Source organism: Accipiter gentilis, chromosome 4, assembly GCF_929443795.1.
Source record: "Accipiter gentilis chromosome 4, bAccGen1.1, whole genome shotgun sequence".
Classification (NCBI taxonomy): Eukaryota; Metazoa; Chordata; class Aves; order Accipitriformes; family Accipitridae; genus Astur; species Astur gentilis.
The window spans coordinates 37,690,462-37,713,960 of record NC_064883.1 but is presented as its reverse complement, the minus strand read 5'-3'; the positions used below and the strand labels follow the sequence as shown (position 1 = coordinate 37,713,960).

Genomic DNA, 23,499 nt, shown 5'->3' with positions numbered 1-23,499 from the left:
TATATAGCAAATTGTGCACTAAATGACCATACTTGAAACAATTTGTTTTGTTATTCTCTCCAACTGACTTAAGTAAAAGCTTTTTTTTGCCTTTGTTCCCTGCTAACTTGTAGGCTACATTGTTCTGGCACAGGACACCCCAGCGTTTTTGCTATTCTGCTTAAACTTCTCATCTTTTTCAACACATATTGTATTGACTATATGTAAGAGGAATACTTTTCTGCATAAATCCAAATTACTTTCAACACAGCACATGATTTTCTCCTTCCTTTTCCTGGCTGAATACCTTATCATTAGTGGCTTCACAGTAAATTTCTCTGTTCCCACTCATATTGCTTGCAGTGCTATAGAATTTAGAGATAGAGGAAGTCTACCTGATTACCCATTTCCAGGCCTTCAAATAGTGTCGTTTCTTGCACTTCACTAAGAAACTTTCTAACATTTAGGTGGCCTGTATCTAAAGTAGAAGCCTAAAACACTGCTCATTACTATTTGGGACACAAACTGGTCTGAACTATACACTGTATTCCTGGAAGTACTCAAATATTTTCCATAAGGAATAGTAGTCCTCATTTGAGATGGCTTTTTCGTAGGGATGCCAATAGTATTGCTTTTCTATTGCAAACTTAATTTGCTACCCGTTGTCACCAATCCACTTATTGCAACCCTAGTCTGCTTACACAGAATATTGCTGTTCTGTGTAATTTCTGCTTGTATATATTTCAATGTCTTCACAGATCATTAATTAATGGATCTATGCAAACTATAGACATCTCTTCTTGTGACTCTTTTCTTCAAAGATAGTTTATTTTTTGTATGTGTTTTCAGGTCTAAGGTTTTCAAACTTTTGAATTACTCCTCTGTCATCACTTCTGTGCAGAACTTTACACTATGATACCACTTGTAAAAGTCACTGTCAGTTCCATCCACTTCCAGATCATTATTTAAAATATTAAATGTAACTGGATCTAACAGCAATTCCTGTACTCTGCCAGACACTCCCATACATAGCTTTTGATCAGTACTTTTTGTACATCACCCTTTAGCCACATTTCAATCCACATAATTGTCTTCTAAAATATCGACATTAATTTTTCAATTAACTATTCATGAGACAGTTTCAAGGCTTTATTAAAATCTGGATATATTACATCTGTTGTTTTCACTTCATCTACTGGTTTTGTAGTTTTAGTTAAATAAAAAGCAATCAAGTTTGTCCAGGCAAGATTTATTCTTTATAAAATTATGCACATTCTTACTCATTGTGCAGCTATCCAATAGAAAGGATGGAGGAGATTAGCAAACACACAAAGGAAAGACTCCAGCCTTCCCCATCCTCTTAAATGAGACCCTCACACTTATCTCCCTTTTATGCCCTTGAAAAATCTCTCGCTAGATAATCAGCAATTTCTTTTTTAATATGTGCTCCATTATTTTCTAGGGTTGGAGTCTGGACTCAGGGAACAGTAATAGAAAAGTTCATTTCTCCTCTTTCCTCCTCCCCCCTCCTCTTGTACAAAATTACGATTACTTTATTCTTCTATTTTGGTGCACCCATACTTGTCCAGATCTGCTCGAATAAAGCTCCCAAAGTGTCACTGTTAGAATCCTGAAGCATATTCAGACCACGCAGAGCACCACAATGTTTCTTCACACTTTCTAAGGATTTCTCACATCTCCTAACACCATTTCATAGTAATACTGAAGTTACTTTGGGCTCTTCCTTGTTTACAGAAGGTCGGTCTCCCTCTGAGCTGCCATGGTGTTGCAGAGACCAAAGGCTGGGAGCTCATCACACGTGTTTCCATGAGGAATGCTCTCAGTGGTGTCCCAGGTAGAAGACAACATGGGAGCAGAGCCAAACTATGCCCATACCTTTTCCACCTTTCTTCCTTAAAAAAGCAGACCTTAAATAAAGAGAGGATGCACTATCATCTCAACCAATTTAACTCTTTTGATCAACTAACATGTTAAGAAAATCAGTTTTCTCCAATAGTTATATTTCTATTGAAGCACCATAGATGTTTCTGATGCTCTGATCCAACCACCAACCTGCAGTAACGCAGAGCCTATAGCTGTTGCCAAGACCAGCTCCATCTTTGAAATGTCACTCCATAACTGTTGTTAAAAGCACTAGCTTTAGTCCTAACGTGGCAAATCAAGTTTTCAGCATTAACTGTAGAGAAATATGACTTCATTGGGCTAGTTACGTTGAGCTTATACATACACATACAAAAATGAAAATTCTGTTGTGGCAACTCATTGTCAGTATCTCACAGAACTTAGTAAATCTCAGTAAATTAACATCTGGCTATAAAGTCTCACATACTTTCAATCCCGTGGAGCATTCTGCATCCACTACTGTCAATGGCAACACTCCTGACTTTACTGGAGCCAGGATTTCATCATCTGATTAGTCAGTCGTTTCAGGCTAAAGGCTCTTTTCTCTTTTCTAACTTGTCCTGTGCCATCCCGGATCTCCTGATCTTAACAGCAAGAACTGCCTAAGGTAACCACAAATGAAAAAAATCTAGGAAATAAAACCCCGGGAATTTCTATTTTGTCTTTTAAAATACTGAGAAATTATTTTTCCTCCTCGGTCTTTGCACCCATATTACTACTATAATGTGTTTTGATCTAATTTTTCTTGTATTTCTTAGTACCTGATTACACCAGTGAAAGGAGTAGTTCTGAAGCCTTTTCAATTAAGTATTGAAAACTACTATGAAGATTTACTAGTCATTTGGCACAAAACACTACTAATTTCATACATAATATGGTAGGTGATGAAGGAAAACTAAAAAAAAAAAAAAACAGAGGAAGGCAATTCTCTGACAAAGCAACTATTCAGCCTGGTTGAGAATAATAGTCCTAGATTGTTTCAAATAGGTTGTATTATTCAGAAAGAAATTAACTTCTGTGGTAATGTCAGCCAACAATAAACGATGACATTCCATAGTTTCAATTTTATATTTGTAGATGTAAGGATTATTGTAAACAACTAAGCATGTACACAGGGAGCAGTTGTGCTTTAAGCATGCCATCTAAAATAATTCTAAATGATTGTTCTTGGGTTTCTAGAGAAGTATCATCTTTGCACGAGCAGTGTATGGCATTATCTGCCAGACTAGACTATTGTGCAACTTTTGCAAGAATGACTGTAATTCACAAGTACATTAAATGGCAACCTATGTTCTGTTTACCTAAATTAATATACCCTTGATGTAGTGTATATCACTGCCTCCCCCTCTCTTAATGCTCTGATAATAGAGTTTTGTAACTTGTAAAAGGATTACTTCAATCCAATCAGCAGGTGCTGGGATCAGTGTGTGTCAGACAAACACTCGCTAATCCCTTTTCTTACAGCTCCCAGCTGCCAAAGGTGCTCAGTGAAATCCCAATGAAATGGCTGGATACAACCTGGTGTGGACTGACGCAGGTTTTCAGCTCTGGAGGAAATATGGGAAAATACATGTGATGCTAAACATTGCTTGAATAGGAATGATGGAAGCAGGTATACTTTTGGAAGGAAACGGAGCTAAGAAATTAAACATTAAAAAAAATTACAATGCTTAATCATGAAATATTTACTCTACCTGGCTCTCTAAATATAGCAGAAGATAAAGAAATTCAGTCTACAAAGAATCCCTTCTCAAGGATTATCAGCTACTTAATGGTGTCTTCCCAGTCTTAAAATACAACCACCCCCATCTCCTCCTCCTTACCCCCTCTCTTGAAATCTAAATTATGCCTATGAAGTTTCACCCCTGCAATTACTTTGCTTTAAATAAACCTCAACAAAAAGGAGATGATGATTACCATAAAAGGAAAATAATTTGCTCCCTTACAATCTCTGTATTTCTATAGCTCCTTCTGTCCAACTGTCTGAAAGTACTCACATTACTTCTGCAGGGGAGGCAAGTATCATTGCCATTTCACAGATGGGAAATGAAAGGGCAGAAACACTGAAGTGAATTTCCCAGGGTCACAGAATATGCTCCTAAACCACTTATTTTACAGGGAAATTCAGAACTCAGTTTTCTTGACCGCTGTTTTTTCCTTTTCCCATGATCATGTTTGTAGACAGGGCTAAAGGTCATGCAACCTTCATGAATCCATATCTGATAAAATTTTTGTAATTAGAGCATACCAAATGTCCTGACTCTAATGGAATTAGAATAGGTTTCGGTTTTGGGGTTTTGTTAAGAAGTACAGGGTTTAAGTGGTTGATGAGTAGAGGAATTTAATTTATGCACATTAGATTCTGTTTATACAAAGACATGCCAAACTAAATAATAAAGATTTAAAAGATGAATTAGCCAAAATCAGTTTCCAGGCTTTCTGTACTTCTCTTAGTAGATTTCACAATAAAAATCTGCAATTATAAATAGCCTTTAAATAAAGGAAGAATGTTATTTCAAAAAATGGAGGGCTAAACCTCTTAGCCAAATACTGCTATTTCATAGCATGAGATATGTTGTGACATTTCTTAAAAATAAATCCAAAACAAAAAGACCCCAACCTCCCCATTAAAGACAACTCTGCAGTACAGGAACTGACGCCAAGGATAGTGTCAGTTGAATTCATCAACTGAGACATTTTGGGAAGCGCTTCTGGTGGCTTTGTTAGAAAGTACAAGCGCAAGCTACACAGCTGAATAAAAAAGTAGCAGGAAAACTGCAAAAAAATATACACATCAAGTCCTTTGACTCTTTGTGATAAATATTGACACCCAATTCCATTCTCACAGGAAATTGCTATTTTCTTCTTACACATTAAACCTATTTTTCAGATGATCCCTTCTTCTCACTTCATTTTTTTACTAATGGTTTGAACGTCATACCACAATCCAAGACATATTTGTGATTCATTTATACGCCTGCTAATGATGTTGCATGTCTGAAATGAAAACTTTAAAAATATATTACTACACACTAATTACCTAGCTGAAAACACAAAACCAAATTCCCTGCCTTCTTCCTCTGCAAGCCCTGCTAACTCAATTAAGCATCTAAATTTGGGTTCCCGGTTGGGTACTGTGTTTGCAAATTTAGATTTTAATGAATTAAAGTCTGTGTTTCTTTTCAGAGCACTTGTACAGTCATCTTCATTTACTATATATAAAAATTGCCAAGAGATAAATATAGAATTCTGAAAACGTCATGTTTAAAAATAATCTCTTCAAGCATGGTCAAGTTCTTCAGAGATAATGAGACCAGGAAAACCCAGGCAACCATGACCAAGTACATCAAAGCGATACAGCACATGATGTGATTTATAGATAGTCTGGCAAATTATGCCTCTGCTAGACAGTGGCCATCTTGAGGTTAGAAAGGAAAATATTATTTCTACAGACATAACGTCCCTGCTAGAGCAAAAGGGTAAGCAGTAATACTCTTACTACTCTTCTTAAATATGTGAATAAAAGTGAAAAGGTGCTTCTCCGGGAGCAAATTATGACTCATAAAGGAAATCTCCTCTGCTTTTCAGTGTTTTTTTTTTTTTTTTGGGGGGGGGGGGGGAAAGGCTATCAAAATTGATAGTGGGAGTTTGTACACAAACACACATACAGGTTTGTGTGAAAATTGAGAATACGCAATATGAAACCCAAGAAGTCTTGCAATCCATGCTATACCCACAGCCTAGCGGCAAAATATGCATAAACACAAGTGAACATATGGTCACCTGTGGGAAAAAGCAGGGAAAGAACAGACTGGATAATCAGCCTTTTCCTTAGAAAACTCCCATAACTGTCAGAGACAGGAAACTTCAAACTCCACAGACATCTTCAATGGTCAAATCCTCACATTCAAGATCATTTTGGAAGTGGATCCCTGACCTAGGAAGTTCCATGTTTGCACACTGCAAATGGCAGAGAAGCAACGCAATTAGAGTAACCGCCAGTGAGGACAGTAAGCAGTGAAGAAACTCTTTTCCACAGAAGTACTTTCAGGACTTAATGGAGATGACTGTGGGAAAAGACGTGCCTGACTTCTGCCCTGCCCCTTCCATGTCACACTCACAGCCATGTCAAACCAACATCCAGCAGGAGACCGAGTAGTGCTGGCCATGAGAAAGATGCAGCTGGCATTTACCCAGCTCCCAAACCTAGAGGAAGTGTCCCATTTTTTAGGGAACCTTTTGTCTATGCTCCATGGGATTTTCAGCTGAGGTTGGCCTAGCTCAGTGATTCTCAAATTCTCAAATATTCTTCTTATGAAAGCATTCAAAAGGGATTGTGAAGTGATAGTAGAAAAGCTTTAGAAGTGCATAAGCTGAAGACATCCTACCTACTCCTGGGACTCTTGGGTTTCCATGGAAGCCAGTAAGGGATAACGCTTTAAAGAAGTTTGAGGAACACTGGTCTCATCCACAGATGAGGATATTTGAAGTGACAGAGGGCAAAATAAGAACAAGGGAAAGACAATGTTAAAGAGGACAGAAAAAGAAGCCAAGAGCAGACTGCAGAGGTCAACAAAGAAGTGAAATGATGAAAGAAGACGCCGTACTGCAAAGAAAGAAAATCAGAAGAACAAAAACCAGAACACAGCAAATGAAGAAAATGCTATGGGAAGAAGTGAATTTTGGTCATAACTGATAAATGTCAACATTTCCTCCTGTGCTGTTTCTTTTCCTTGGAACACCTCCTCTCACATGCTGAACCAAGGAGAAAACATTGAGAGAGTGACAGTAGCAGTTTTGAGTAGACAGTACATGTACAGCTTACTGCTAAACAGAATGAAAAAGCAAAATAAAGAACCTAAAATACAGTGCATGTGTGTGATGGCTAAGGATCTGGCAGATTGGGAATATATTCTTGAAGAAAACTGTGATCAGTTCAGAAGAGATTGAAAAAATGAGTAGATGGCATCCTTTTCCACCATAGAGGTAACTGACCATAGACAGCACATCCTCAGTTTGGTTTTCACAAGCTTTTCCGATTTGTATTTAGTATCTTTCAGCCAGCTCTCCAAATATGGAATAGTTTGCTCTTAGATAATGAGGCCAAAACTAAACTCGCAGAATCAAATCTGACAAACCCAGGTGCAGAACTCCTTTACACTTTCATGTCTTAAAAAAGACTAATGAGGGACAAAAAAGGGCAAAAATATTACCCTTCCATACGATCCGTTTTCTATTAAAGCCAATATGATTAGTTCTGAGAGCAGAGCACTAGGACACCAGAGAATGGAGGTCTACTCCTGGCTCTGCTTCTGACCTTAAGGTTAGTCTTGGTCAAGACAGTTCCTTGTCTTTGCCTGAGCTTCCTGGACTAAAAAGGCAGGATAATGATATTGACCTTTAAAAAGAGCTTTGAACCCACTGATCAAAAGTGCTGTGTAAGAGTTGGCTTATTATTATTTTGGTTACTGAAGTGAGTTGAAAGGTTCCCGGTGACTTTAATCAAAATTTCTTCTATCAGGCCCCAGAATCCTACCTGAAGGACAAAGTTTCTCAAAATTCAGTTGTGAGGATACATGTATGGTAAGTCGAAGGCTGGTGCACACCCTCAGATACTGCAGAGTTTTCTTGACTCCAGCAGAACTTTTAAGTGACACAGAAGTAATTTCTGGACTTCCAGAAGAACAGCATATTAGGCACCATTAGTACATTCATACATCAATAGTAATTAGACACTATTCTAATACTTTCAGTCAAACTGGTCTAACGCAAAGACACCAATAGGTGAAAGGAGGCAATGAGGAAAGAAGAAAGCACTTTTCTCAGGCAGGTATCACACATGCTCACCCGAGCAGTAGCAGGACATCCCTCTCGCCGTAAGCCAGCACTGTCCTGGGGATTTTATGTTGCTGCTTCTGTGTGGTTGCTGTGGTTAATCAAACCAACTCTTCTGGGTGCCTTCCTACTAAAGCAGTAGATATCTCCATTTAGAAAAGCTCTGGGGTTGGATTCTGCCTTAGCTTCATCCTTGACAAATTGCTCCTCTTAACGACACCAGCCAACCACGCTGGCATGGTGACTGTCTCTTACTGTTGTGGTCTACATGGTTTGTTATGATTCTTACAGATTAAGAACCCTTGATGTCTTTGACCTAACACATAATTATACTGCATTCAGCCCTGGGGCCCCCAACAGAAGAAGGACATGGACCTGTTGGACCGAGTCCAGAGGAAGGCCACGAAGATGATCAGAAGGCTGGAGCACCTCTCCTATAAAGACAGGCTGAGAGAGTTGGGGTCGTTCAGCCTGGAGAAGAGAAGGCTTTGGGATGACCTTATGGCAGCCTTCCAGGACCTAAAGGGCGCCTACAGGAAAGCTGGAGTGGGACTTTTTCCAAGGGCATGTAGTGATAGGACTAGGGGTAATGGCTTTAAACTGAAAGAGGGTAGATTTAGATTAGATGTAAGGAAGAAGTTCTTCCCTGTGAGGCTGGTGAGGCACTGGAAGAGGTTGCCCAGAGAGGTTGTGGATGCCCCATCCCTGGAAGTCTTCAAGGCCAGGTTGGATGGGGCTTTGAGCCACCTGGTCTAGTGGAAGGTGCCCCTGCCCATGGGAGGGGGGTTGGAACTAGGTGATCTTTAAGGTCCTTTCCAACCCAAACCATTCTGTGATTCTATAATACATACAAAACATGATTTTATAATGAAAGTGCTTCTTCAGGTATTATTACTGCGTGCTATTTAACAACTGCTACGTTTAAGCTAAAAAACCTTTGATTCCGATGAATGAAGCGAACACAGCCTATGGCACTTTCTGCTACAATACCACACTGTCTGCAAGAGCGTTGCAAAGAACATTTGTAGGACCACAGATACAAGGTTAGTTCTGTAACCTGTAATTTTCTGAGTGAACCCAGTAAAGTTCCAACGTGGTCCACACGCAGGTAATGCTTGGAATAATCTCATGGTAGAGCAGGTACATGGGGGTTTGTTGTGTTGATGGTATCTTTATATAAAGTCCATCTACTCAAGCAAATAATGTCTTAATTAAAGCATTTAAATTATCTCTATCTATTCTGCTGGTAAGATTTGTCACTGGCAAAGACATGTGACATCTCTTACATTAGCTTTTTTCTATAATGGGACACAGGCAAATTAATAGTGTTCTTATTACATACATCTCCTCCAGTACTTATGTGGCTGAGACCACTGCAAATTAATTTTGTAAATTATCACTACTTTGCTTTTCACCATTTATGTCACTATATATTTGCAATTTCCTCATCCTGAGGAGTGAAAACAGCCTTGTCAACTTCATTTGTACACTTCTGTAAGAGATGAAAATTGCAAATTTTGCAAGGAAAAGTTTTAAAATTTAAAATGCCAAGTAGTTTTTCATTAACAGTTAAAAGACATGTATATTATACCTCTGCTCGCAAACATTTATTTATACTTTCATGAGGATACTGTTGCTGTACATGGTATTTGTACACAAGCATACATGTAGGTATAAAGCACCCACCACCGAATACTCATCTCAAGGCACATGACACTAATAAAAATATATGAAACCTAAAAATATGCCACCATTTAAGGGAGTCAGAAGGCCTAGCTAAACATGAAGTAACATTATTACCGAAGGTAATTATAGGCTTTTTCTGTGTCATAAAAATATCACCAAGATCTAGGGCCCGAATCTGATCCGGCTCCCACCTGTTAATCAGTCATGTGCAGATACAGCCTTGGGTGCAATTTCAGTTCTCAGATTTTTCTGCTGTATCTTTTTTCCGTTGTTATCTCAGTAGACATCTTCGCTTTGGTAAGATGGATATTGAACTACCATCCTGCTGCACATTCCAGGAGATATGCACACAGCAAGCAGCTCGGCATCAGCTCACACATGAACAGCCTTAGCTCCCATAAAATATTCATTCATTTAAAAAATATTTGCACCCTGCTGTCAAACTTAGACAAATTCATACTGAGCTTCAGAAAATAGCTGTTTTAATGGTAAATGATGTTCCAGAAACCTCTTTCAGGCTAAACACTCTCGTCAAAATTATTTTAATAAGAAAGATTAACAATTTCAACATTAGCTGTTAATCCCCTTTCATTTGAAACTGTGCTGATAAAATTCTTTGCTTGTCATTCAAATAGTAAGTAATAATTATAGATTTGGGGCCTCCATCTCTTGCTTCATTAATAGTAAATTGCATGGAAGTCTGAAGCATAAAGTCAGCTTTGATACATCTCAAAATGCAATTTCCATAGCTTTCCTTAGCTATGTACAATTAATTACAGAGTTAATAAGGGGAATATGTTAATGAAAGGGAAATTATTCACGCAGACCACCTGGTCTTATCAAATTTCTTTAATATGTTTCCTTCTTTCTGTGAATTTGGATGACAGCAAGAACACAAATCATGGTGTGCATTGCTAGTCCTTTAGTATTTTTATTTGCAACCAGCTAAAGTCCACTTACATTAAATATGAAAAGAATGTAAGAACTAGTCACTATTAAATAACTGACTGTCTTTGTTTTCTCAAGTTTAGTACCTTTTTAATTTTAAAACAAAAATGCTTAAACAACTTTATAATTACCAGACTCTCTTCTATGCTCAGAGTATAAATACAATGCATCCAATAAGGAGACACTGTCATTTTTTGTTTATTTTCTTTAAAGAAACGTGTTGTGTGTGCACGTATTTAATAAAAGAAATACAGAAACATGCTTCAATTCACTACACTGACAGCTACTAGAGCTTAGAGCACTAGGGTTACTGGATGTTCACTGGAATATTTTAGATAGTACAAACAGCCCGGTCAGAAGGAAGCAAACCTTCACATAATTCATTTTAAAAATAATGCAGTTCTGATACATAGTCAGAGAAATATTTTATAAAGACACATCATATCCAGAAACCAACCATCTTCAACAGACATTACTGGATTTACTACTAACCAGACTGAGGACAGAAACATTTTAGGACGTGGACGCCAGCCCTCATAGTCATTCCAAAAAGAAAAGGGTAGAGAATAATTCCCAGAGCAATAATAGGTCATGCTTGAAGGAGGTGATGCTTGTGAGCAGTTTGTCACCCCTCCCTTCTATTCTTGGTTCAATTCGATGGTACAGCAAGCAGCCAGAAACAAGAGGCAACTTGTAATTCTCCCTAGCTATGAATAGGGTTTTCTTGGCCAGCTGGGCAACCTAAAGCAGCGTTAGCACACGCGTTTAGGACAAGAGGATGAGGGAGACACGACAGCACTGAACGAGAGCTAGCACCTAGAAAAAGCAAGATATTACCCTAATCTGAAACAAAGGAAGTTTTATATAAAAGGCGGAAATTCATAGCAAAAGTATGTATTTTATAAAGACATGCTGGGGGGAGGGGGAGTTGGAATATTTGAGGGCAGTAGACTTTAACTTGACCTGGTTTTGACCAAAAAGTAACATAGTCCTCCTTTATGGAACAGCAAATACTATGTCATTCACAAGTGAAATTCACAGATTATTTTAATGTTTATCTCCTTATTTAAAAATGTTTCCACAGCTGCATTGTGGGTACATATGTAAAATTTGACCATTTTTTCTGTGTCCTACACATTAAATTTTCCAAACACCACCCAAATTCTGATACCGTACTCACAAAACACTGCCAAGTTAAGGCCTAATCCTGGAAAGAGTTGCAGAAAGCAAAGTATGAATTTTTTTACCTTGCCCTGAAGATGAGAATAAAGGAACTTTGGTCCATCAATGGAGGGATTAAGCTCCCTTCATTGCCAGTAGCATCTTAACCAGAGCACTTCCAATAACTTCTGCTGGCGTAGCCCACATGAAGAGAAGGAGCTCTCCAAAACACCACTGGAGTTCTCCTGGGCACCTTAAACTGCAACTGGTATAGCAGTGAAAAAACACAGTGCCCAGTATGATGTCCCTTCTTTGTAAGCACCATGAAGTGAGCCGCAGTTTCATCCTGGACTGTTACGTATTTTCTGCTCTGAAGCTGTAGTCCCATTTACTACACATCATTTGATCTTAGCGGTGCATCACATCTCGCAACGTGCATGAGCCATTTCTTTATCCCACAGTGAGTCAAAGCTCACCTCCTTCCCATGCCTGAACTTTGCCACCAGCTCAGAGATGTTATAACGTGTATTATCTTGGCCTCTTGCCTGAGAAGTCCTTCTGAACCACCCTCTTTCTAGTGCTCTTCTCCTTCTGAACCACCCTCTTTCTAGTGCTCTTCTTCTAAATAGGCACTTCCACCTGTTAGATCCAAAATATGATTAACTGCTACATCTGCTACAATGAATTATCAACACCGTAATGTACAATGTGAGCACACACAACAGGACAAACACAGAGAAGAGCACTTCATTACTTAGGATGCATTTGGAGCCAAAAGACCAGACTGGTAGCCTCCTAGACAAGAGTTCATCTCTGGTTTCTGCCACTAATGAGACTCTCAGAAGCAGCTGAGGACCCAGTAACATCCCTTGTCTTCAATCTGAAGTATCAAAACCCGGATCTTTTTCATTAAATGACCTCCTAGCATCTCTTGCTACTTGCTACAACTGGTACTTATCTTGCCTTGACATTACCTGGATGTTCTCTAGAAATGGAAAATAAGTTCAGATAGCCACCAAGTCTGTGTCAAGTATTTCTCCCAATGTAACACTTTAAAATTAGTATTCTAGAATATTAATTGAAATGTTTTCTTCATCCTTCTACTAAAAGCCTTAGGGAATGATATAAGATGGCTAAAAGTGTTCAACCAAAGCAGCTTAAACAAAGCTGGAATAAACACCTCACATTCAAACGACACACCAAGGTGTAGTCACAGAAATTTGGCAAGTTACTTCTAATCATGAATACATTTGGGGAAAACAACTGACAGGGAAGAATTTAGGGAAAAAAAGAAAGATTTTGAAATTAATTTCATACCATGTTCAAGAGGACTGTTTTTCTTGATTTAATACCGACTCTGTAATTGTCGTTATTTCCTAAGGCCCATTCAACAAGATTAATATAGAAAAAGGGAGGCAACTGAACATGAAACAAATAAAAATGGAAGAATCAAAGGGTAACCTGTTCATGAATATTTTTTCTGAGTTTTATTGATGAAATCTATGTAGTACATACATCCATTTATTAGATTTATGGCTCTATTAGTAGAGCTGTTTTTATATGCAAAGCTTTTCTTTGTTGCTGTATCTCAAGTCCTGGCTTTAAACAGACAGAGGCAAATGTTTTAAAAATAACTTAAACATTGAGGAAGGGGAAAAAAACTAAAAAGAAGGGATAAACACTATTTCATCAGCAGAAGATCTTTCAGGTGGCAACCAGTTCCATTCATCCCTAAAAGCATCACAACTCAGGGAAAGAGGGGTAAAGATTTTCCCATTCATAGTATTTATGTCTTTTTGGAATATTGGCCATCTTGTCACTGAGTAATGCAATACACAACAGCCTTTTCCCTTGTAACTCCTCTTGTCTGACTGTTCATGATGAAATAGCCTTTAGGGCCAAAGCCTTCTTGGGACTTACATTTCATGAGACTCCTCCAACTATTTAAACTGGCACAGTTGAAAGGTAAGTTGGGATTTAGATCCACTTAGCACATGTTTAAGGAGTTTATGCTTTTAGCTAAACTTTGCCACTGATTTGTTTCCCTTCCCACGTGAGGGAGGATTTTTTTTCTTCATTTTCTTAGCTGTAAACTTTTTTTTTAGAGTATTTCTATTCTTGAAAGTCATAAAGAGCTAAAGAGAAATTAATGGTGGTAGAAGGAAATGGTGGAAAAAGAAAAAAAAATTTAAACCCACTAAATAATCAAACACACTATAATTGTGACAAAGACCTTGTTTTCTATACCTGCAGTCCTCACCTTTGTCCCTGCTAGCATTAATCAACTCTGCTGCGTGTGTCCCTGGGCAGTGCGCTGCACTCATACTGTGCATCACGCTCCTTCGCTCAGGAAATGTTTTGTGTGTATATAGATTAAGCTCAAGGTGGAAAGTACACCTGCATCTAGCACAGTGCTATTGGTCCTCACATGTTGGAGTTTCTCTCTTTAGAAAAGTGTCTTTAGATGCCTTTTGCTCATGCTTTTATTGCAGCTTTTAGGAATAAAATCAAGATATTTCAGCAAAATGTGGTGCAGGATTTAACAAATATTTTTGCTTGTTGGAAAGTGTCTTCTATCACACAATCCCCCACTCTTCCACATTCAATTAAAAGAAAATCTATAGCAGCTAGCTACCCCATAGAGTTCACTTCAAACAGAATTTATTTTAAGAAATGAGAGTGAGGGAAAATTGCTTAGAAACCATCAAAAAGTTACTATGCAGAGACTACAGGATACCAATGTTATCAAAAAAAAACAGGTTCAACCTTGGAAACTATTCCCTGCTTGTTACCCTTCTCAGTCCCCACAGCAACCCTGCCACTAATTCAGCATCAGAACTTAACTGGATGCAAAATTCAACATCTTGGGTTTGACGATTTCCCAGCAGCAGGTCTCTGACCCATGTGCCCCTAGTTCAGGTAGTGTCCCAGGAGATGCTCACAGGTGCTCACCCTCTGGGACACAAACTGTCCCAGAACCTTCTTTTAACCTGAAGTTTTCATATGAGGCTATCCTTCTCTTCTCTATGAGGAAAGTCCTTTCGGCTTTGCAGGCAAATTGCCAAAAAAAAGGGGATCATGTGGACTTACACCTCCTACATGTGAAGCCTTAGAATTCAGTCTCTAGTTCATTTGCTCCCACTGCCTCATTCAGCCCAGTTATGAAACTTCCTTCTGAAAAGTGTGGTATGTGCAAACTATCACAGGCTATTATTATTTCCCAATACACCAGCTTCATACCCTCAGGGAAAAGAATCTTCAGACTTCCAGCTTAAACAAGTACTGAAGAGGATATTTTGGAGATTCACACTTTCTGAAATTCTAATTTACGTATACTGCTCCAAATTTTGCACGTCTGTCTTTACAAGGAAAAAAACACCCCAAAACACAGAAAATCACTTCTGCTTCTGCAAATTCCCTCTCATATACGGCATTCAGATAACCCCAAAATGTTATCATCAAAAGCATACGCTCCCTTCTTGCAGTACTGTTCTTCATTTAAAAACTCATAAAAGATTATAATTATTTTAACCAAACAAGCGTGGCAAGATACCAAGCAGATGTGGGGTCCAATCTACCTAACTTACGTGCTAAACTTGTATTTCAGCATGAACAAAAGAGACTCCTTCGTCTAAGCTGCAGACGTCAATGGGACAGTGCAGGCACAACGGGAGGCCTCCCAAGAGATACCATCTCTCTGCCTGATCCTCTGGAGACCTTCCCAGCCACCCACTCACTTCACCAACTAGAAGGGAAGTTTATGGACTCATGTCAATGACAGGACTTCATTAAGTGCCTAAAATGAAGGTGTAAGCCCAAGTCAGGGAGACTAAATCTCTCCTGGACACCTTCAAACACCCCCAGTTCTCTTGCTGGACTGCAAAGGGAAGCATTGCACTTTATTAGGACTTCTCGGCACTTGAAATACAGATGCACATATGTGAACAAAGTGGATGAAAATCTATTTCTGAGTTCCTACTCTCTTCCTTGCTGTGACCTTCCAAAACCCAATTGTTTTCCTGTAAAACCAACGGTTACCGAAATGAGGGCACTTTGTTGTTGCTCATGCTGAAACCAGCCAGTCAGTGCCACAAACGCGACTGCATAAAACATGCCTCTCTAATTACACTTTCCAAAGTGCTTGGATCTTTTAGAAAGACAGAATCAAAAAGTGCCATATGGGCCATCCTCCTGCTATAAATGTGAGGAAAAAGAAAGTGAAAAGGAAAAAAAAAAGCTCTGAATGTTGTTATCGCTGTCCTTCTGGGCCTCCTGAGTCCTCCTGGCTTCCTCCTGCCAACAGTACAAACTACCTCATGCTACTGTCAGCGGTGCGGAGATATTGTCTTCGCTGTAGAGAAAAGTGGCAGAAATGCAGCATTTTTCTCTTTGAAAGACTGGCTGCAGTCTAAGCGAGGAGACCGTCCCACAGACACATGAGTTTGGAAGATTCCTGCTTTCTCCAGACCTCGACTCCTATAAATGATGGGCTAACCACGAGTAGCAAGTCCTCCAGGAAAACAGTACCTGTGGCCAACCACAAGCTCCAGTAAACCCAAACCTGAGGTGGCTGGGATATCACTTCAGGTATGACTTGCTAGCATTTTCCAGCAAATTAAACAGCTTTACAGAAATGCTTCTGACCAATGCTACCTCTGAGCAAGATTACATGGAGTCAATCAGCAGCCGCAGACACATTTCTGCTAAGCTACTTTCATTAAAGATTTATTCTGCTTATAAATCAAAATAAAATATTTCCTGCTGCCACTTCATACAGTAATCCATTGTTTAATTTTCTCTGGGGAGGTTCTGGCACCTACGAACAATAAAGACTGAGGAGCCCTACCTCAGCTAACTGCTACTTTGCTGCACACTGTGGAGCTGAAAAATATGTTTACAGACCTGGAAGTGCATCTACCCTACAAAGCAGATGGTATTTGCCATTCTTACCAGGCCCCTTGCTAACATTTCTCATTGCTTTTTTAGGCTCTGAGATATTTTTCATGGAAAATATCTACAAAATTTAAAAGATAAGAGGATTGTGGCAGCAGGAAAAGGGAAGAACTGGAAAACTTCTTATACTGAATGATATAAAAATTGTGAAGTGGTCCCTCACTCTCCTCCACTTGTAGCTGCAGGGCAAGGGGGGAAAATCTCACCTCTGGTGAGGCTCTTCTATGGCTGAACTCCAACAAGCCACAGCATCTCCAGAGGGAGAGAAATTCAGGCAAAGAAGGTATTACAGATATGTGCATTTATTTTTGAGCAAAACATAAACTGGGTCAGCTCTCTGGTTTCAGCGTGACCCACGGTGACACAAAATACAAGCATTTCTGATCAAGTCCAATCATCTGCTTCAGTGCTGTAGCTGAGCGATGCTGATCTTCCCATGTAAACCTAACCTTCAGCATATCTTGAATTTACGGTTTAACTACTTCCCTGAAGTAAACATCCCACTGCCTGCCTGACCCTCCTATTACACTTGCCCTGATACCCAGGCTAAATGCGTCCTTTCGATTCTAACCCGTATTTTCTTCCTAATTGTATCATCTATGTCCATTAAGAACAACTTTTCCCCATCCTGCATTTCAAAGCACATAGGCAAACTCCCCTGAATCACTGATTTTTGTTTATTCAGTTTAGACTAAACAAATTAACTATTTTTACTCTCTGTGTGGCTTGTACTCTCAAGACACTACAACATTGCTTTTACCCTTCTTTGAACCCTCACCATCTAAGATATAACATATGCTGATAGATAGCTAACATATGTATGCATTCATCATCAGGGTTAAAGAGGATTGAGTGAATTATGGACACTGAAGACCATAACAGTGATCCTGACCAATCTGACTATTTTTTAAAGTTTTTTTTATCACCATATGAAGACAATTCTTTCTTGTAATTTTGCAGAAATTCCAAGAGCCAGAATAAGTGGTTCCCATATGCAGCTTTCTCTCCTTTAAGCTTGATTTTGTGATTTTTTATTTTTCCCCAATAATATAACCAAAAACAATTTTTGCTCAATTTAAAGTAGTTGAAATTGTTTGCAAATGTTAAACTCATATTTCCATCTACATGGGAAATTTTGCTCTTATTTCCATACAAATAAATTGCCTTAGAACCTTAAGACAGGAATTTGTACTTATTTTGAGGTTTGGCGATTGAAAACAATCTTTTTTCACCAAGCATTTTAGTTAACTATGAGAGGAAATCAAGTGAATTTTAATTCTGGTTAGGCACAAGTGGGACAGTAAAAACTACAACAAATGATCTTCTGTCATGGGAGCAACCCTTCCAAACTGCACTTGTATACCGGATTTTAACATAATACTTAATTAACTTAATAATACTTAATACTTTTTGGGGGGGAATAGGCAGGGACAGGGGAAGAAGTATTTACTCAGGATGACATACTCCAATGAAGCATTTGGTTTACAATCCTGCCCTGCTTTTGCTCAGTTTTATAGCTGACCTGATCAAGGCTGAAGGAGGTCAGTAACTTGGCTGAGGTCAAATTAGCTCTTTGTTTTTTGCCTGCCTTCATTCCTTTCTCCATTATGTGAGGTGGCTTATAAGAACTTGAAAAATACCTGAAAAGACAGTACTTTCAAATGTAAGTCCAGAAAAAGAAACAAAGAAGTTGAAAAATTATGACCCAAAAGTATGGCATGGTGGAGAGGTTTTCTTCTGACAGACCTCACTGGTGAGTCTTCTCAGCGGTGAGTAAAATAGATCAACAGGGAAGTTTCCAAAAGCACGGCAACACTACCAACTGGAAAGGGTGCTTACTTTAGATCAACCATACCAATAAAGAGCAGAAATCAAATACAGAAAGCAAAATAACGCCCGGCTCATCATCTTCAACATCACCTAACTTCTTCATAGCTAATTTCAATGCACTCTACAAAGACGGCAAATATTTGAAGAAGGAGGAAGATAAGGCACAAAAAATGGGGGATCACTCTGCAGCTCTCCCAGCAGGACGCTAACAGAGAGAGACAAACAAGCTGCAGCCAGTCCCAACCACTGGACCCTGACTCTTCCATACACACAGATCTTCATGTGTCCATCTTCTACACTGATACTGCTCGCAAGTCATGTTTGGAAGTAAGCCAAGTTTTGCAACGCAGACTCCATCAATAAAATATATTTGGATCATTTCAAACACAGAAGACATCCAGCTTGGAAAAAATTCAGCCAAGGACAACAAAATTCAGGCAAGGCTCAAAATTCAGATCCCTTTTCTTTTCTAAGGGTAACGGAAAACAAATTGCTCCACATCACTAATATTCTGTTGCCTTCTCAGCTCAGATACCTCCACACACTGAAGATACATGAGAAAAAGCAGCAAGCCAATCAGAAATCTAGCAGTTTGCTTCAGTTGTCCAAGCTGCGGTAAACATAAATTAATAGGACAAAAGGACAACACAGGGCTTATCTTTTTTAAAGCAAGCACACAAATGATGCGCATCTCCAAGCCAAAAGAATGTTCCCCAGAGAGGAAAAAACCCGATATAATAAAAAAGAAATGGAAATAAAACCCCCTTTAGTTTTAATTATACAAAGCTAAGATTACCAACAAAGCTGAGGAATATTTTCTACCTGTGAAAAGACAGCTTCCCTTTCTTTAAAAGTCATCTCTTTCCAAAAGCCGAGCAGGTACCTTAAATTCTGACGGAATTTCTCATGCCACGGAGACAAAAATGCCTTACCAAGATCATGTGACCGGTGGAGATGTCCATGTTGGACTGAACTGGCTCCTCGCACCAGGACGATGTGCTGCTCCGGGCCGAGGGGCTGGGAATGGGCCCATCGCTAAATTGTGAAGAAACGCTATTTATTCGAGAAGCATGCACGGGCTCCGGGCGATCAGATGTTTTCACTGCCATGCGCTGACGGCATAGCTCCTGGAGAGAGAAAGAGGAAGAAACAACCTACGGTTAGGAGTAATTACAGGATACAGTCTACTAAAGACATATGATTTACAATATGTTTCCAGGCTGGAAGTGTTTTCCCCCTCACTGCAGTGATTTTTGGGAGGCGGTCTGTTCTGTTAGGCACATCTACAAAGAAACACTCAATGAAATTACTATATGATGACTACCCTAACCTTTCAGAAGCGTAATTAGGGCTGCACGCACATCTCCTTTTAGATAACCAAAAAATAGTATTTTGAAGCTTGACTTCTCTAACAGATAGCCTTTTTTCTCCCTAATACCGCCCCGCATTCTGCGAAGCCACTTTTGAACTGCGCAACCTCCTGAAGTTAATGGGGTTGCACGGGAGTAATTGAGAGCGCTGCTTGGCCCTGGATATGCAAACTCAGCAAGCTCAAGGCAACTGAATTGATGTGCTCTCCAGTATAAATCCTAGTTGATAGATGCCTCATTTCTCTTCATTAAAATAGCAAACTCACAACACTTCCTCCCTGATGTGGGGCAGAGAGGATGAAGAATGACATTAATGAAGAATAAAAGCAGAAATCTGTCACTGTATTGTTTAAGCAGCTTTGGCGAAGAAAGAAAATTCAAACTATCACACACGCTAACGCAAGCCATGTTAAAACACTGAAATAGATCGCCCTGGGAATACGTATTTTCAGTTGCTCCCGTGCATAGAAATCATGCAAAAATACAGAATTCTGGTTAGGTAACGGAAAATCCTGCTAGTAAAACCAACTCCTTACAGTATAAAATTCTGACTCTAATGGGATAAACAGACCCACAGTTACACCGCCATTGTTATAATGCTTTTAGAATCAGATATGTGTGGTGAAATCCCAGACAGTATAATAAAATTATCATTTTTCAACATATGTCTATTGTCCATGAGAGATACTTGGCTGCCTGTGGTGCACAGCAAGACCAGCTAGTCCATAGTATCTGGACATATTGCACACACGGTGTGGTTACACATTTGTCTCAGATTACTCATTCTGCACAGATGAGTAGTACTAAGAGCACAGTCTCTTGCCTCAGGCTAACAAAATAATACAGTCTGAAGAATTCATACTGTTGAAATGCCACGGCTTCTGGTTTTTTATTCATTGATAATATAGTTGCAGCCCAAGTGCCATCAGCAGGATGATCTGAAAACCTCCAAATATCAAGTGCAATAAAATCTGCTTTTCAGATAGGAGTTAGAAATCTAACTTTCAGACTATGTTTTTTCTTTTAACCTTGCAAACTTTAGGACAATGAAGAGGGATCCTAATCCATCCAGTAGCAAGCATTCAGACCTGAAACCGTTATATTGAGTCTCCTCTTACTAACACATGGCAATGATTAAAGAACCCTCCAAACATTTTCTTCTACCAAAGCTTTTGGCTGACTTGCCATTACAGATGCTTATGTGGAATTACACTATTTTAAGGTGTGTAATACTTTTTTTTTTTTATAAATGTATATATACACACATGTACAAATTAAGATACACTGAGACAAAATTCGTATCATATATAAACAGGATATATTTTGTTGTCCATCATAAAAATACAGTCAGCAGAAGTTTGGGAAGCACAGATTACTCCTTGTATGTGGTGTCAGTTACTGGAATAACTGTACAGACTGTGCCAAGTGAAACTGCTACGTGACTCCATCACTGCATTTTGTATATTTATTAATTTTGTCCATGCCATGTAAGAATTTTTCAAATTTTTACAAAAAGTAGGTTTTGTTCCACACTTGACTAGAATGTTTTCTGTAACTTTTTACCTTCATTACTTCCTACTGATGTTAACAGGAAAAGTATTAGGAAAAACCATTAAACTTCAAAAATACTTTAAATTGAGCCACATACATTAGCATTAGATAGGTCAGTTAAACTATCAGTATTAAAACCAAGACTTTTTAATAAAGGAAAAAATGTTATTGTATCTCTTTTTTTTAAATATAGGGACAAAGAAAAAAATCTCTCCTCCTTTTCTCTGAAGGATCACATACATCATAAGATAGCAATAGTCCAAAATGGCTATTGCTAACCTCGGAACGACCTTGCAGTAGTGTAATTTCAAGTCCTTGCTTTTAGCAGATTTTGGGAAAACTACAACAGTGTGGAAACTTTTTAGACAGAAAAATAAATCTACAGAAAAAAGCTGTTCAGATGTTTAGATATCAGCCATTCTCAGAGGGAATGGTTTATTGGTCTAGGCAAAAGTATTATAAGTAAAGGTATAAAAATACGTAGTCTATCACATAACAGCTAAAAGGATGTGTCTTCTGGCTAGCATGCCATGTGGCATAGATACAAATTTATTATATTCTAATAGACATCCTGCCACTTGACTCACCCCAACTCTGTGCTAACAATAGCATTTGTACTCAAACAGGATCTTTGTTTTTAAGTTGATCTGTTCCTGCTGCTCATATCCTGCCTCAAGTCATAATCCTCTGCTTTTACAAGTGGTTGCTGTGGAAAGGATTATAGACCTCTGCTAACAAAAAAGAATCAGGATCAAGTGAACTCTAAGAAATTAATATACCATTTTTATGCAAACGATAATGACAAAAGAAGCAACATTATAGCCAACTGGTTCTGGAATAGATTAACCTCCAACTAAAAAGAATGTTTTGGACATAAAGTATTTAATAGGTTACTAAGCAATGTTGTTTTAAAACTGTTTAACATGTCCACAGTCCTCATGAAAGAAGGCAAAGTTGAGAAACACAACAAATCTAAGTAAGTTTTTTAAAAAAGTAAACTGCTCTCAAATATTAACATATTTATTTCCTGACATATATAGAACCAAAACAATTATTCCCAGAACTGCTGTAACTGTCAAATACCTTAAACAAAGCAACCATGTCAGTGCACACCACCGTAAAAAATGTTTAATGTAAACAGGAAGGTCAAATCATAGTTGCAGCAAAAACACCACTGAATTTCTTGACTGGTGTTTTAAATCTCCAGGACAATGGGTTTTCCCCTGCCTGTAAACAGACGGGTTTTGGTTGAATTTATTTCCAGGTTGATCTAACGGCCCTTGACAGCTCTTCCTTCCCCTACTCCCAGGCAGCCCAGCCCAGGCTGAGGAACCTGCCCCATCCCCGCGTGCATGTCAGCAGTCTGAGGGCACCTAAAGCTTCTACTTCTTCAAAGCCACCTCCCTGTTAGCCCAACCATTTCCACTCCCGGTTGGGTTTTTAGCCTAGCCCCAGAGGGATCACACCGTTAACACCACCACATATAAAAGCTTTGATGCATGGGGTGTTTTGGGGAGCCAAATGGGCTCCTCCAGGACATACGGGCTAGGGAGGTCCAGCTCAGAGCTGGGAAAGGTCTAAACGTGGGATTCGGGTTTGCTTCATCCTTGAGGTGGTCAGCAACGTCCCCTTCCTACGAAAGGCATTGGGAATAGCAGGGTCTCAGCGCGCGGGGTGTTTCACACTGGGTGCTCTCAGGGAAACACCATCCCTGGGCACTTACACAGGTGGCATCACTTTACAAGGTTAAGACCCTCATTCATATGATATCTATTACCTGCACGCTTCTCTGCACGCTCAGGTATGCTCTTCCCTGCTCTCCAAAATCTTTACTCTCATAAGCATTTAGCCAATCAGCCATCTACCCAAACCACAATTAGAATTTAAACTTGACTCAAAGCTGCAAACTGTGAGAATGATATGAGCTGTATTTCTGTATCGTCTCAGCACGTACACCATTAAAAATATTTTCTAAGAATGAATTCAATTTACTGCTGCACTTCTATATTTAGCCGAGTGGCTGAGGCTATTTCTGCCGTACTGCGACTCAGTAATGTCTAGCCGTTGTTTGTGTATAGTTCGAGTGCCATTCTTCATTTAAAAACATCATTTACACCTAAAAAAGCAATCGTAATGCATACAGTGAAATATGAAGAAATGATCCTCCTGACCCTTCGGGCTATGATCTAATGGATGGATTGGACGTAAACATTTATTTAAAAGGTAATTTGAAGTTTATGACATTATTTCCCATCACATGGGA

General features: G+C 39.0%; 1 protein-coding gene across 1 annotated transcript in view; it reads right to left on the bottom strand.

Moving 5' to 3' along the window:
• The window catches only part of PTPRN2 (protein tyrosine phosphatase receptor type N2), a 665,205-nt gene that overhangs the window by 68,199 nt on the left and 573,507 nt on the right, over positions 1–23,499 (bottom strand). The window contains exon 14 of the mRNA XM_049798257.1: positions 19,248–19,442. Coding sequence (XP_049654214.1) covers positions 19,248–19,442 — 195 coding nt within the window. The remainder of the gene's footprint in view (positions 1–19,247; positions 19,443–23,499) is intronic.